General features: G+C 43.1%; 1 protein-coding gene and 1 pseudogene across 1 annotated transcript in view; both read left to right on the top strand.

The window, feature by feature from the left end:
* LOC115353980 (tripartite motif-containing protein 35-like) overlaps positions 1–15000 on the top strand; it is a 993629-nt pseudogene that overhangs the window by 796827 nt on the left and 181802 nt on the right.
* Positions 1–15000, top strand: part of npas3 (neuronal PAS domain protein 3) — a 357351-nt gene that overhangs the window by 326398 nt on the left and 15953 nt on the right. Inside the window, exons 8-9 of the mRNA XM_030044091.1 lie at positions 3018–3211; positions 6649–6755. Coding sequence (XP_029899951.1) covers positions 3018–3211; positions 6649–6755 — 301 coding nt within the window. The remainder of the gene's footprint in view (positions 1–3017; positions 3212–6648; positions 6756–15000) is intronic.

Here is a 15000-nt window from a genome sequence, read left to right as displayed (position 1 = left end):
ACCACAGAGTTGGCATGGTAACAGCATCAGAACCACAGAGTTGGCATGGTAACAGCATCAGGACCACGGATGGTGGCAGAGTTGGCACGGTAACAGCATCAGGACCACAGAGTTAGAACGGTAAACAGCATCAGGACCACAGAGTTGGCACGGTAACAGCATCAGAACCACAGAGTTGGCACGGTAACAGCATCAGGACCACAGAGTTGGCACGGTAACAGCATCAGAACCAAGGACGGCGACAGAATTGACATGGTAACGACATCATTGTTTCCGTGGTAACAGCATCAGGACCACAGATGGCAGCAGAGTTGTCATGGTAACAACAGCATTGTTTCCATGGTAACAGCATCAGGACCCAGGACGGCGACAAAATTGGGATGGTAACGACATCATTGTTTCCGTGGTAACAGCATCAGGAGCACAGACAGCAGCAGAGTTGGCATGGTAACAACAATCAGAGAGTTGTCATGGTGACAGCATCAGGACCATGGACAGCGACAGAGTTGGCATGGTAACAGCAGCAGCGTTGCCATGGTAGCATCATCAGGACCACAGATGGCAGCAGACTTGGTGTAGTAACAGTGACAGAGTTGGCATGGTTGCAGCATCAGGACCACAGACAGCAGCAGGGTTGGTGTGGAACAGCGCCTCCCGGTGGTTTGGGGGTCTTAAGCAACTGCTTTTCCTGGGAAATGATCTCTTTACATGGTGATGCTTCACAGCCGGTGTGAGGTGAGCGTCACATCTCTGCTCTCTGCTCCTCAGAGTCAACGATTATGATGATTACAGTCCGTCTGTCTGCAGAGAGAGAGGGAGGAAATAAAAGTGTGAAAGTGTGAAACAGAGGGAGGAGGAGCGAGAGAGAAACGAACAGAGCTCATAAACGAGATAAAAATGAGAGAGATATCATGTTTGGAAGTGAGAGATGAAGGATCAGGGCAAGTTTTCTCCCAGTTGAATGGAATTGCTTTTGATTTTTTTTTTTTATCATCACGTTATTATTTGTTAGTGTTTACAGTCGAATGTATTTGCTGTTTAGAAAGAAAGAAAGAAAGAAAGAAAGAAAGAAAGAAAGAAAGAAAAATACAGGTTGAAGGGAAAAGAAAAAGGGAAATTGAAGGGAAAAAGAAAAGAGATCGTGGAAAGAGATGAATAGGAGGAGTCATAAAAGGACAGAAATAGGAATAAAGGAATAAAGCAGAAGGCAGGAAAAAAGAAAGAAAATCAAAAAGAAAGAAAAAAGAAAGAAAGAGAGGGTTTAGATGAAGGAAAAAATGATGGCCGAAAGAGAAAAAGAAGTGCAGAGCGAAAGTGCGGGAGTTAAACGTAGTGACATAAAGAGGAGAGGAGATGAAGAGACGAGGCAAAGACAAAAAGCTGTGGACTGACACAATGACGAAGAGGGGAAAAAAGAGGATGAAGGCGATAAAATCGGTGAAAGGAAAAGAGGAAAGCGACAGAGGGCGAGGGAGAGGGAGAGCGAGGGAGCGCAGGAACGACAGCAAACATGTCCCAGGCGGGCAGCAGCTGATTAACATGGCTGCAGATCTGCCGCCCCGTCCAACAGGGACGCCCCGACTTTAAAGCTCACAGCAACTTTAAAGCTCCCGGTAATTAGACCGTCAACGTGTCTCCGTCTCTCTCTGCTCTCACTCCGTCCAAAAAAAAAAAAGAGAATAAAACCCCCTCTCTCCTCACTTCACCTCGTCTCTATCCGTCCTGACTTTCGTTCACTTTGTTTTCCTCTCTGTCGTTCTCTTCGTGGCGTTTCCAGTCGTGATCCGATTCAGGAAAGATTTCTCTCCCTTCCCTTTCACACAGAGACGGAGGACAGCTGCGGAGCTCGTTTCTGTTTTCATTTCCCTTTAAGTCGCTTCAGAGTTATAAACATAACTATTAATCCATGTGTTTCCACGTGTTGGACAGAGTCTCGCACTGACACTGAGGGAAATACCTCGGGATCTCCAATATGATTTCAAATAAAAGTTAAAAGCCAAATAAAATCACATTAAACAAGCCAGCAGGGACCGTGTCACCCATCGTAACTGGTGCAAGCATTTTATTTAAGTTTCTTTGTTTGGTTTTGTTTTGTATGTGTGATGTTTGGTGTGTGAGACGTCACCGCCTGAAGCCTGGGGACTTGTGTTTGGCCTGGTGGTGGCGCTGTGGTGCTGAGCTGAGACTGTGGGGGGCAGTGATGAAAACAAACGGCGTCTGTCACGTTTTAAGTGGAAATTAGGGAACGTGTGTCTTTACGAGGCCGGAAACACAAGAAACAAGAAGTTTCTAATAAACACAGTGAATTAAAATGGCTTGTAAAGTCGTTTAGACAGCCAGGATAGAGAGGGAAGAGAAAGAAAGAAAGAAAGAAAGAAAGAAGATACAGGTTGAGGGGAAAAGAAAATAGATGAGGGCAAGAGATGAATAGAGCGAGCCAGGTAAGAGGACAATAAAGAGGAATAAAGGAATAAGGGGGAGAAACAAAGAAAGAAAGAAAGGAAGAAAGAAAGAAGATAACAGATAAAGAAAAAAGGGAGATTGGGTCAGATGAAGGAAAAGATGATTGAAAAAAATGAAGTGATCACTGTTATTCGATTAGGCTGGAAAATGAAGAGAAAGGAAAAAATGGTGTCATGAAAAAAGAAAGAAAGAGAGAAAGAAAAAGAAAAGGATGCAGGTTGAAGGGAAAAGAAAAAGCTAAATTGAGGGGGAAAGGAAATAGATGCAGGGACGAGCTGAATAGAGTCAGATAAAAGGACAGGAAAGAAAGAAAGAAAGAAAGACGGGCAGGTGGAGGACAAGATGAAGTGGAGAGTGAGTGTGAAAGTTAAACGAAGTGAAAACTGAAAAAGAAAAAAGATGAAAGACAAAGAGATGTGACAGACATGAAACAAAACACATACAGCTGTCCAAAATATATAAATATGAATATAGCCTTAATGCAAACTAACAGTCTGACCTCTGACCTCCCTCTCTCCCTCCCTCTCTCTCTCTCTCTCTCTCTCTCTGGTCAGGTGATCCACATCACGGGCCGCCTGCGGATCAGGATGGCTCTGACTCACAGTCGCTCGGTGCCCAATCAGATCATGGGGATGGTGGTGGTGGCTCACGCTCTGCCGCCGCCCACCATCAACGAGGTCCGCATCGACTGTCAGATGTTCGTCACCCGCGTCAACATGGACCTCAACATCGTCTACTGCGAGAACAGGTGAGCAGGCCCCGCCCACCTCAGAGTTTCTTTTGGTTTACTGCAAGAAAAGCTGAGCAGGCCCCGCCCACCTCAGACTTTCTTTTGGTTTACTGCGAGAACAGGTGAGCAGGCCCCGCCCACCTCAGAGTTTCTTTTGGTTTACTGCAAGAAAAGCTGAGCAGGCCCCGCCCACCTCAGACTTTCTTTTGGTTTACTGCGAGAACAGGTGAGCAGGCCCCGCCCACCTCAGAGTTTCTTTTATCTACTGCGAGAACAGGTGAGCAGGCCCCGCCCACCTCAGAGTTTCTTTTGGTTTACTGCGAGAAAAGCTGAGCAGGCCCCGCCCACCTCAGAGTTTCTTTTGGTTTACTGCGAGAACAGGTGAGCAGGCCCCGCCCACCTCAGAGTTTGTTTTATCTACTGCGAGAACAGGTGAGCAGGCCCCGCCCACCTCCGAGTTTCTTTTTATCTACTGCGAGAACAGGTGAGCAGGCCCCGCCCACCTCAGACTTTCTTTTGGTTTACTGCGAGAACAGGTGAGCAGGCCCCGCCCACCTCAGAGTTTCTTTTGGTTTACTGCGAGAAAAGCTGAGCAGGCCCCGCCCACCTCAGAGTTTCTTTTGGTTTACTGCGAGAACAGGTGAGCAGGCCCCGCCCACCTCAGAGTTTGTTTTATCTACTGCGAGAACAGGTGAGCAGGCCCCGCCCACCTCCGAGTTTCTTTTTATCTACTGCGAGAACAGGTGAGCAGGCCCCGCCCACCTCAGACTTTCTTTTGGTTTACTGCGAGAACAGGTGAGCAGGCCCCGCCCACCTCAGAGTTTGTTTTTATTTACTGTGAGAACAGGTGAGCAGTCCCCGCCCAGTCAAAGGTGAATCTTGATTTGATCCAAATTTTGATCCCTAACACCACAGCTGCAACTTTTATTTTGAAGAGACTTTTGAACTGAAATGGCCACAGCTGGTTTTGATGTGTTCATGAAGCTGTTCTCATGAAGTCTTAATCCAATTAAAAAAAAAAAAAAAAACTAGATGGTATTCATTACATTTTTTAAAAAGTGTTAGTGTAGCTCGCAATTAAAGGAATAGTTCACTGCAAAATTAAAATCCCAGTCACAACCTCCATTCCCCTGCATGTGAGAAGAAACACACACATTAAACTGGTGGCTCTCAAACTCGTCTGGCTTCGGTAAAACCTCGATTTCTGAACATTTTGCTGAGAAAAACTACAAAAGCATAGGTAGGAAAAAATCTGCAGCCATGGGAGGGCTTGGGGTAATATTCAGAGAAAAAAAAAAAAAAACACAGAATTTTCAAGATTAAAGTGAGATTAAAGTAAATTTATGAGGAAAAAAACCCTCAAAACTTGTGATGGAGCTTCTGAGTCCATCTCCTTCCTCCTCCTCAGTGGAACATCAGCAGAGAGCGCATCACCACATCACATGCACATACAGAGAGAGAGTGCGGCTCACATGTGGATTTGGACGTATTTTAATTCATCTTTTACAAAACGTCCAATCTTCAGACGGCATTTCATTCACGAACCGTCAATCAGCTCCTTCACATCAGATGAATGCAGCGCGTGTAATTGCACGGCAGATCTCAATGAAAAGTTCTTTTAAGGATTTGGACGAGATATTCTGACGTGCTTTTTATTTCATTAAGTCGTCTTTTCAGAGGACGCGGCGGCGTGGCGACCACCGGCGTGTCACACACACACACACACACACACACACACACACACACACACACACACACACAAAGCTGCATTGTCCCGACACTTTTCCCAGCCATGTTTCACAGCTGCTGTTCAACTGCCATCAAAATACAAGCCTGGGAAAAAAAAAAAAAAAAATCTCCCCTATCAGAGCTTCTTATTCATGAGGAAAATCTGAGCCAATCCTCCCTGGTTTAGCAGTGAAATATGTCTGTGATGGATCCATCTCCGTCTTTCTGTCCAGATAAAACAGATTGGCATCAGGATCTCACTCAGGAGTTAACCGGTCGGGGGGAATATCTATCAGAAATAACTCCTTTCCTGTTTAAAAAAAAAAAAAAAAAAGCAGAAAAAGAAGAAGGGAGCAGGAGGAGGAGGAGGAGGAGGAGGGGGGAGGACACTGAAATGATAGTAGACAGATTGCTTTTTTGGGGCAGGGACACAATGCGCGGCAGATGATATTCAATGCGGAGCGATAGGAGGCGTTCTGCGGCGAACAGAGAGAGGCGAGCGCCGCTCCCATTACAGCCCCATTTGGAGGATGAGTTTCTAAGAGAATGAGAAAATGGTAGGATGGCTTTTCTAAAGAGCAGAGTGTGCTGTTATCTGCCTGCCAGACATTAACCCCCCCCCCCCACCACCTCCACCTCCGCCACCACCACCACCACCACCACCTCCTCCTGCACCTCCTGCACCTCCTCCACCCCCCTCCTTTTCTATCAGAATGATAGCAGGGAAATTGTTCTGTCTATCCTGTGGCGAATTTGTTCAAATTAAACCTTTTAAAGCCGACGTCTGTTCGCTCCACAATAGACGGACTGGCTTCAATCTCGCTTGTAGAGCTTCTCATTCCTTTTATTTATTTATTTATTTATTTATTATTTGTTTGTTTGTGCACTCGTGTCTGCCGCAGATGTGCACACGGACAACCTGCATGTTCCACACTTCCAACGTTTCAGGTGTTTTCTACGGTGCAAACCGGGACAGCAAACGCCTCACACACACACACGCACGTTGGATTATAATGGGATTAAGGCACACACGTGCATGTGCCATAACCGATTCAAGTCAAATGTGCAGTGACGTATGTTTACATTCCTTCTCATGCACCATTTTCAGTTTTTGTAAGTCGGAAATTAATAATCAAAATCTCCTCTGTTGAGCTTTTCTATATTTCTGTGTCTGTATCTATGTGTGTGTGTGTGTGTGTGTGTGTGTGTGTGTGTAATGTTTCTGTAAAATAAATTGCATTTCATTTTCAGCTCTAAAAATGCCTCCCCTTCGTTGGTTCCAGCAATAACGACCTGTTTTCCAAATGTAAAGGCAGCATCCCACGTCTAATTTTCTTTTTGTCAGATTTATTTTTTCACATCGTTTTCAGTGTTAAATTCATTTTTGACCGGGCCGTGTGTTTTCAGTTTGGGCTCCATGTTCCAGAGGAAGGTTTGTCTTTGAACGCCAGAGAAATGGCATCTTTAATCTGACAAATATTAACTCGTTTTGCTTTCAAGGCGTCTCTCTCTCTCTCTCTCTCTCTGTGTGTCACAAGCTGAGTAGATTTCTTTAATGCATATATTCTTTTATTCTTGCATTATTTTCCTATATTTTCATTAATTATTCTGTTGTCATTTTGCACAACATCGACTTGTATTTCTGCTGCTGTGTGTGTTTGGGCGGCAGGAGCAGCGTGTTAACAGCGTGTGTGTGTGTGTGTGTGTGTGTGTGTGTGTGCGTGCAGGATCAGTGACTACATGGACCTGACTCCGGTGGACATCGTGGGGAAGCGGTGCTACCAGTTCATTCATGCTGAAGATGTGGAGGGAATCAGACACAGTCATCTGGACCGTGAGTACCGACGCCTCGCCAAATACTCCACTCTGATTGGCCGATGAGGGCGCCCTGCTCAGTTTGTTGACCACAACCAAAACTAGAAATATTCATCAACAACACTTCGCCAATGGCGAAACAGAAACTTTTTTTTTTTTACAAAAACTGTGATGAGATTTTCCTCAATAAATGAAAAAAGGTGGAAATGAAAATGTCAGAAACAGACGAATGAAAACAGCTGCTGACAGACCCATGAGCAAACTTAACTTCTGATATTTAATTAAAACAAAAGCTAGATACAAAGTGCAGCTGTAATGAGGAATCAGATTAATTTATGCATAAAGGTCACTAGCAAATCGTTTAATGAGGAATTTACAGAGAAGAAGGTGAAAAATGATTCAGAAGAATTTGACTAAAACTTTTAAAACTACTTCATAAATATTATACTTAAACTAATGAAATTCAAATGATGAAAATGTGACTAAAACCAAAATGCATTTGAGTCGAAAGACAAAAAACTGCATCTAAATCTGCTAGATTGCTTTACGGCACAAAGGCAGATCACTTTGTGGCACAGACGGTAACGGTAAAGGTTTTTAATTTACATACCTGCGGTGAAAACAGAGCGGCTGAAGTCAAGGCTGTGAATGGATTTTCTTCTTCTGGCCTTTAAAAAACAAAAAATGAGAAAGCAACGCACAACATTTTTTTATTATTTATTTGACAAACACAAAGTTGTGCATGCAGCCTTTAAAGCTGCAGTGAGAGGCTTCACACAGCGGCTGACCCCAAACGGCAGCCCACAGTAAATGTTGGAAATCAAAAGACTTCATTACCCAGAATTCTCGTGGGTGGCGGTGTCAGCAAAGTGAGCTGTGTTGGTTTGAAGTTGGTGTTCAGTCAGCGTTGAGCCGGGATCGGTCACTTCCTGTGTGCGGTGTCCTGCACTCAGAGTGGAAGCTAAATAAAAAAATAAAAAATAAAAATAAATAAATGAATAAATAAATAAGGGTAGGAATTGAATAGTGAACGGGCTGTGATGTCAGCGGGCAGGACTGTGTCCCCCGTCTCAGCAGCACAGAGTCCGACATTTAACTTTGTGAAAGTTAAAAGCCACTTAGAGAAGATTTCCTCTCCGGTATCTTTGAAAAGTTTCCAAGCGGCAACTCTACAATCTCATTACCCTTGTCAGGAGCTATAATACACTGCACTCCCTCTCTCTCTCTCTCTCTCTCTCTCTATCCTACACACACACACACACACACACACACACACACACACACACAGATTGCTTGTCCCTGCTCAGTAGCTGTCCAGATGATTTGCAGCTTGCTGTTTGTTGCTGCAGTCAGATCTTTACTGTGCTGGTAAAACCTGAGGAGGCGTTTCACCGTGCTGGAGGCGGTGAAACACACCGAGGCAGAACAACAAATAACACACAGCAAGGACAACAGACCTTCAAACCACAGACCGCCCCGCTCAGCTACAGTCAGATACAGTCAAATACAGTCAGATACAGTCAACTACAGTCAGATACACTCTCAAATGTCAGATACTGTCAGATACAGTCAGATACACTCTTAACTACAGTCAGGTACACTCTCAAATACAGTCAGATACACTTAACTACAGTCAGATACAGTCTCAACTACAGTCAGATACACTTAACTACAGTCAGATACACTCCTAACTACAGTCAGATACAGTCAGATACACTCTTAACTACAGTCAGATACACTCTCAAATACAGTCAGATACACTTAACTACAGTCAGATACACTCTTAACTACAGTCAGATACACTTAACTACAGTCAGATACACTCAACTACAGTCAGATACACTATTAACTACAGTCAGATACACTCTTAACTACAGTCAGATACACTCAACTACAGTCAGATACTGTCAGATACAGTCAGATACACTCAACTACAGTCAGATACTGTCAGATACAGTCAGATACACTCTTAACTACAGTCAGATACACTCAACTACAGTCAGATACACTATTAAGTACAGTCAGATACACTCAGCTACAGTCAGATACACTCTTAACTACAGTCAGATACTGTCAGATACACTCAACTACAGTCAGATACACTACTACCTACAGCCAGATACACTCTTAACTACAGTCAGATACATTCAACTACAGTCAGATACTGTCAGATACAGTCAGATACGCTCAACTACAGTCAGATACTGCCAGATACAGTCAGATACACTCAACTACAGTCAGATACACTCTTAACTACAGTCAGATACATCCAACTACAGTCAGATACTGTCAGATACAGTCAGATACACTCAATTACAGTCAGATTCTGTCAGATACTGTCAGATACACTCAACTACAGTCAGATACTGTCAGATACAGTCAGATACACTCTTAACTACAGTCAGATACACTCAACTACAGTCAGATACACTCTTAACTACAGTCAGATACACTCAGCTACAGTCAGATACACTCAACTACAGTCACATACCGTCAGATACACTCTCAAATACAAATACTGAAGCACTAATATAGTTGGGTATATATTTGTGTGTGTGTGTGTGTGTGTGTGTCTGTATCTGAACTGCACTGACATGCGAGTGCATCTGCTTCTTTTGAGCCGTTCATATTTACATCCTAGAGCTCTGCGGAGGCTCCACTACCTGTATTTATATTTACATTTGTGTTTATATTTGTGTTTGCTTTGAGGCAAAATCATTTGGATTTGGACTCGGGGAAAAAAGTGGGGGTGGCTCAAACTGATCAGAAACCGTGTTTTGTTACTTGGCTTCAGATTCGGGTGCGTCCCTATTATATTCTCTGATGTGGACATAAATAAATCATGTAAATGTATCTCTAGTAATGCCATTTACGTGTATATTTATGTCTGCCGTCATTACCGCAGTGTCTCCAAACCCTAAAGGAGTCATTAAACAAGAGTTACCCTAAAAATGAAAATGGTGATATTGGACATTTGCTTTGCCGCCTGCTGTTTGGGCTCGTTTTTACAAATGTAAAGAAACAGCCTCACATTGGCTCCAGTTGGTTTGGAGAAAGCTGAAATGAAAAAGAGAAACCACGCCGGTGTTTTTCTGGCCTGGCAGTGATTTCAGAAAACACTGGCGATGTGTTCCTTTTTTTTTTTTTTTCTTTGCACACATCATACATGCATACATACATGCATGAGAAACGCTGAAACACTCTCGGTGGATTTTAACCTGAAAACTTCAGCCGAACCACCTCGCCGCCACCGCCGCCGCCGCCGCCTGATGAATGCCAGCCGATCTCCTTGAGCTCTGCCAGCGACGCCGGCCTGTCATCGCTATCACAAAATATGACAAAAACTTAAAATATTGTCGTACACTTCAGCAGATAAAAAACGCTGCATATTCCCTCGGGGGAGGGTGAGGAGGAGAAAAAAAAAAAGAAAAAAAAAAAAGAAAAATCTCTGCAAAACTTTTTCAATTACCTCCTCCAAAGTTCCTGAGCCCTTAACATCCAGAGTGGCAATCGGGGAGTGACTGTACGGTGGCCCGGTGGGGTCAGACGGAGCGAAAGAGAGGGAAGAGGAGGAAGGAGGGAGGAGGGGTCAGGGTGTGTTAAAGAAAAAAAAAAAGGGAAATGTGAAAGGAGATTATTCGTGTGTGTGTCTGCTGTGTGGATGAGAGGTCAGGCAGGGGAGCCGACAGCCACAAGTATAAATGACTCGGTTTTAGTCTAATACAGAACCTCCTGTCACCTCCGCCGCTCCTTTTATTCTTCCTCTTTCAAAATTAATTTCTTCTCTGAAAGGGGGGCTTTCGGAAATGGATGGCTACGGGGCGACGGAGCTGCCGTGTCTTTCTCTCTTTCTTTCTTTCTTTCTTTTTTTTTTCCTCCCTCATCCTGGCGGCTGAGCGGAGAACGGTGAGATTGTAGAGAAATCCTCCTGTCTTCGGGGCTTATGAACTCTGATTGTATGAAAGCTGATTTCAGGGGCGGCGACGTAACCATTCCCAACTTGTTTCACAACCGAGTTGAAGTTTTCTTCCTAATCGCATGAGGAGGAATACGTTTTTTTATTTTATTTTATTTTATTTTGTGATAGTCCTGTGCACCGTCTGTCATGTCTGCCTGTCATATCAGCCCGGCTCGGACAGGATTCATGTCCTGGATGATGCGTCAGATTTAGATTTTGTCATTTTTTTCCCCACCATTAAATCATTTGGTCTGGACTTTACTGTGAGGTTTGACTCTTCGTGACGGTGCGGTGAGCTGCGGCTCAGATCAGGTGTTTCTGATGTGAAAGCCACTTCAGTAAAGAGAAAAATCAAAAAGGAAGTCATGCTGGCTGCACGGCAAATTTCAATTGTGAAGGCTCATTTTTTCATTTCATGTCATTATTTATTTGCTCCACACATGGAAATACACAGATCCAGAAGAATCTTCCAGTTACTGAAATGCAGAAAGAGAGGGATTTTTTTTTTTTTTTTTCCTAGGACAGCGATGGAAATGTAATGTTGCTGTCTTAGGAAAAACATTTGTCCAGCAGTTCCTCGCTTGATTTACTTTTCTCCACGATTTTCACTGCTTCCTATTGGACGTGGTGCTGTTGAGCTGGCACCACGCTGCGCTGTGATTGGCTGGGAGCTACACACCTGCTGCGCAAAGAGTCCCGAGCTCAGCAAAACAAGACACACACACTAACACACACACACACACACACACACTGCTAGTGGCTCACAGTCCTGATGCAGAGGGTTAGTTTTGTGTTTCAGGAGGATCGGGCTCCTCCTGCCTGCAGCAGCTGATCCTTTCGGAGCGTTCACACCAAACACTAAGTGGATTTGAACTTCAAACATTTCAACTCACCAGAAAACACTGATGACATCAATTTTGCTTTTTCACATCAGTCGTGACGTGGAAATTCACATCGTTCACGTCACCCGCTGCAAATTCATGTGTCGTTGCGTTGACTTTGTGTGTCGTCCCGTGTTTGGTCTGAACACACGGCTACAGCAACATGAGGAGGAAAAACCTCAAAAGTCACACACAATAATTCACCATTGGCTGAGGAAAGCGTCACACAGATGCTTCACATCAACACTGACCAGCTTATACAGGCTGACTGTCTTTAACTGACAGATTTATTTATTCATAAAAATGTTAAGTGATGCTTCAAATGAAATGTCACTTTCCCTGAAGAAGCTTCGAAGCTGTAAAAACAGAAGCTGCCGTGACTCTGAGGGGAAGAAACAGCAGGAGGTTTATCATCCAGACAGCGTCCGCCTCCTCCTCACAGCTCGAAAACCTTGATTTTCTTCAAACGAGATTAAAAAAAAAATCCACCAATGGGATTAGATAATCCCACCTGTTTCCGGCACCAACCAACTTGTTTCCAAAATTTTCTTGAATCAAGTGTCTTCCTCCCACAGTCGTGTTACAAACTGGAGCTGGAACCGGCTCGCAAACTCGAATCGTCTTTGAAAACTTAACTCACAACAAATTTTTTAAATCTTTTTTTATTACTTTTATTTTTTTTTTACTGTATTTTGTATATTTTATTTTTGCTTTATTTTCTTTATTTTATTTTTACTGAATTTTCTCTATTTTATTTTTACTTTTTTCTGTTTTTTTTTTTCATTTTTACAATATTTTCTTTATTTTATTTTTATTGTATTCCTTTATTTTATTTTCACTGTGCTCTGTATGCCTTGTTTGATCAGGTCTTATGTTTGGCATTTTATTATATTTATGTTTTAATGTTTTTCAATGGTGTGTGTGTCATTTAAACCTGCGATATAAAGCGCTTTGGAAATGCATTTGGAGAGCTGCTATACAGATGAAGTTAAATTATTTATTTATTTATGTTTATTATTATTTTATTACTTTTTAAAATCATTTTGTATTTTTTGTAATTATTTATTTATTTATTTATTTATTTATTTAGTCATTCATTCATTCTTGATGCCAGTGGGTAGATCCGCCTTATTATTCCGCCTTTTTTTTTTTTTTTTTTTTTTTTTTTTTTACATATTTATACTTGTTCCCAGCAGCTTCCTGAAAAAAGTGAACCTGCGTTGGAAACAAGTGGAGGATTAATTCTTTTTTTTTTTTTTTTTTTTTTTTTTTTTTTTTTCCTTGTTGGAGGTGAACTGAGGTTCGACCTCTGAGGACGAGGCTGGAGGCCGGGGGCTGCAGGTTGTGTGTTTCTCGGTTTTTGTGTCGTTTTGTTGTTTTCTGTCGTCTCTGCGCTCGGTGGCGGCGCTCGGCTTCGAGAGCTCACTCGCTCGCTCACCTCGGCGGCCCTGAACTCCATTACAAAGCCGACCTACGTCGTTTCACACGCAGACAAACGTCAGTCAGCAAATAAGCCTCGTTCCTCCTCACCTCCACAAGTCATTTCTGCCGTTTCTTGGGTTTTTTGTCCGACGGCGACAAGAGCAACGGCGGTAATTTGTGGGTGAGAAAAGAAGCCGTCGTCTCTTCCCGGCCTCTCTGCACTTTCTTTGCAGAACAAGAGAAACCCGCCGCTCTAATTTTGGGGATTTCTGCCCGGCTCTCGTCTCTCCTCCCCCGCCGCCGCTGCACTCGGATAGTTGGGGAATCGATCAAGGTGTATTTCAGAGGGAAAGCCTGTTCTCTCAGCAGGGATCTAAATTTTAAAAGGCTTCTTTTTAAGTGGAGGACGAGGTGTGATCCCTCTCTGTGAAGAGGCGTCACTCTGTAAGTCTCTATCATTACCTGCTGACAGCCGGTCTTAACTCAGGTCAGATCTCAAAGTCAATCTGTCCTCGTTTCCACTCCGAGGGAGAGAGAGGAAGAGAGAGAGAGAGAGAGAGAGAGAGAGAGAGGGATTGAGGGAAAGTGATTTGCAGAGAGAGACAGAGTACAAAGAGATGAGAGGAAAAGCGGACGGTTCGCTTCGTCTCTTTCAAAAACAGACGAGTAGAAAGCTGGAAAAGCAAAGGATAGAAGAAAGGATACTCGTCTTTTTTCTGCAAAGAGTCGGGGAAAAGAGGAGTTCACTCGTCTTTTTGCAAATGAAGGAGGAGAGAGGTGAAAGAACAGAGACGGAGAAAAGGGTTTCTTGTCTTTACAAATGAAGACGAGGAGAGAGAGAGCGGACTCACTCACCTTATCAGGATAAAAACTGGAGCAGAGAGAGAGAGAGATGTAGTTTTTTTTTTCTGTCATCACAGTCAGCAGCAGAGGAACTCAGTCCTGCCAATCAATCAATCATCCGATCGATCTTTCAATCAAAACTTTATTAATTGAGCAGTTTTCAGGCAAAGAGCTTCAGATAAAAACAGCTGTTGCACAAAAGACAGACGCATAATTAAAATAAAGATAAGAAGAGCGTAAAACAATAAGAGAAATCAAATAAAATAAATTGAAATACAGTGAAATAAAATAAATGTGTGAACTTGATATGAATATATATAAATATCAGCCTGTATGAGCTGGTCAGTGTGTTGATGTGAAGCATCTGTATGACACTTTCCTCAGCCAATGGTGAATTATTGTGTCTGACTTTTGAGGTTTTTCCTCCTCATGTTGCTGTAGCCGTGTGTTCACACCAAACACAGGACGACACACAAAGTCAACGCAACGACACATGAATTTGCAGCGGGTGACTGATGTGAAAAAGCAAAATTGATGTCATCGGCGTTTCCTCGTGAGTTCAAATCCACTTAATGTTTGGTGTGAACGCTCCAGAAGGATCAGCTGCTGCAGGCTGGAGGAGCCCGATCCTCCTGAAACACAAAGCTAACCCATCAGGACTGAAGTGTGTGTGTGTGTGTGTGTGTGTGTCTTGTTTTGCTGAGCTCGGAACTCTTTGGGCAGCGGGTGTGTAGCTCCCAGCCAATCACAGCGCAGCGCAGTACCAGATCGACAGCACCACGTCCAGCAGGAAGCTACCAGTGGCGAGACCAATTTTTTTTTTTCCTAGGACAGCGACGTTACATTTTGCACGGTTTCAGTTACTACAACAAATTTTCAACCTTTTTTTTTTTTTTTTTTTTTTTTTGCAAAATTTCAGTTGTTTTTTTGGGGGGGCAAATTTTCTTGTATTTTTTGTTTGTGCTAATTTTCTGGTAATTTTCTTGTAATTTTTTTTTTTTTTTTTTTTTTTTTTTTTTAACGAATGTTGCAGTTGTTTTTCTCCATGTTTTGAAAGAAATCAAGTGAATTTGCCCCTTATTTTCACGGGTTAATGTTACCCTTCATTACATCTCTAAGACAGTGCTGTCACGTTAACTTTTTAAGGTTTTTATTCTGTT

Source organism: Myripristis murdjan, chromosome 22 (assembly GCF_902150065.1).
Source record: "Myripristis murdjan chromosome 22, fMyrMur1.1, whole genome shotgun sequence".
Lineage (NCBI taxonomy): Eukaryota > Metazoa > Chordata > Actinopteri > Holocentriformes > Holocentridae > Myripristis > Myripristis murdjan.
Note: the sequence above shows the minus strand (reverse complement) of the source record. Positions and strands in the feature narration are given on the sequence as shown.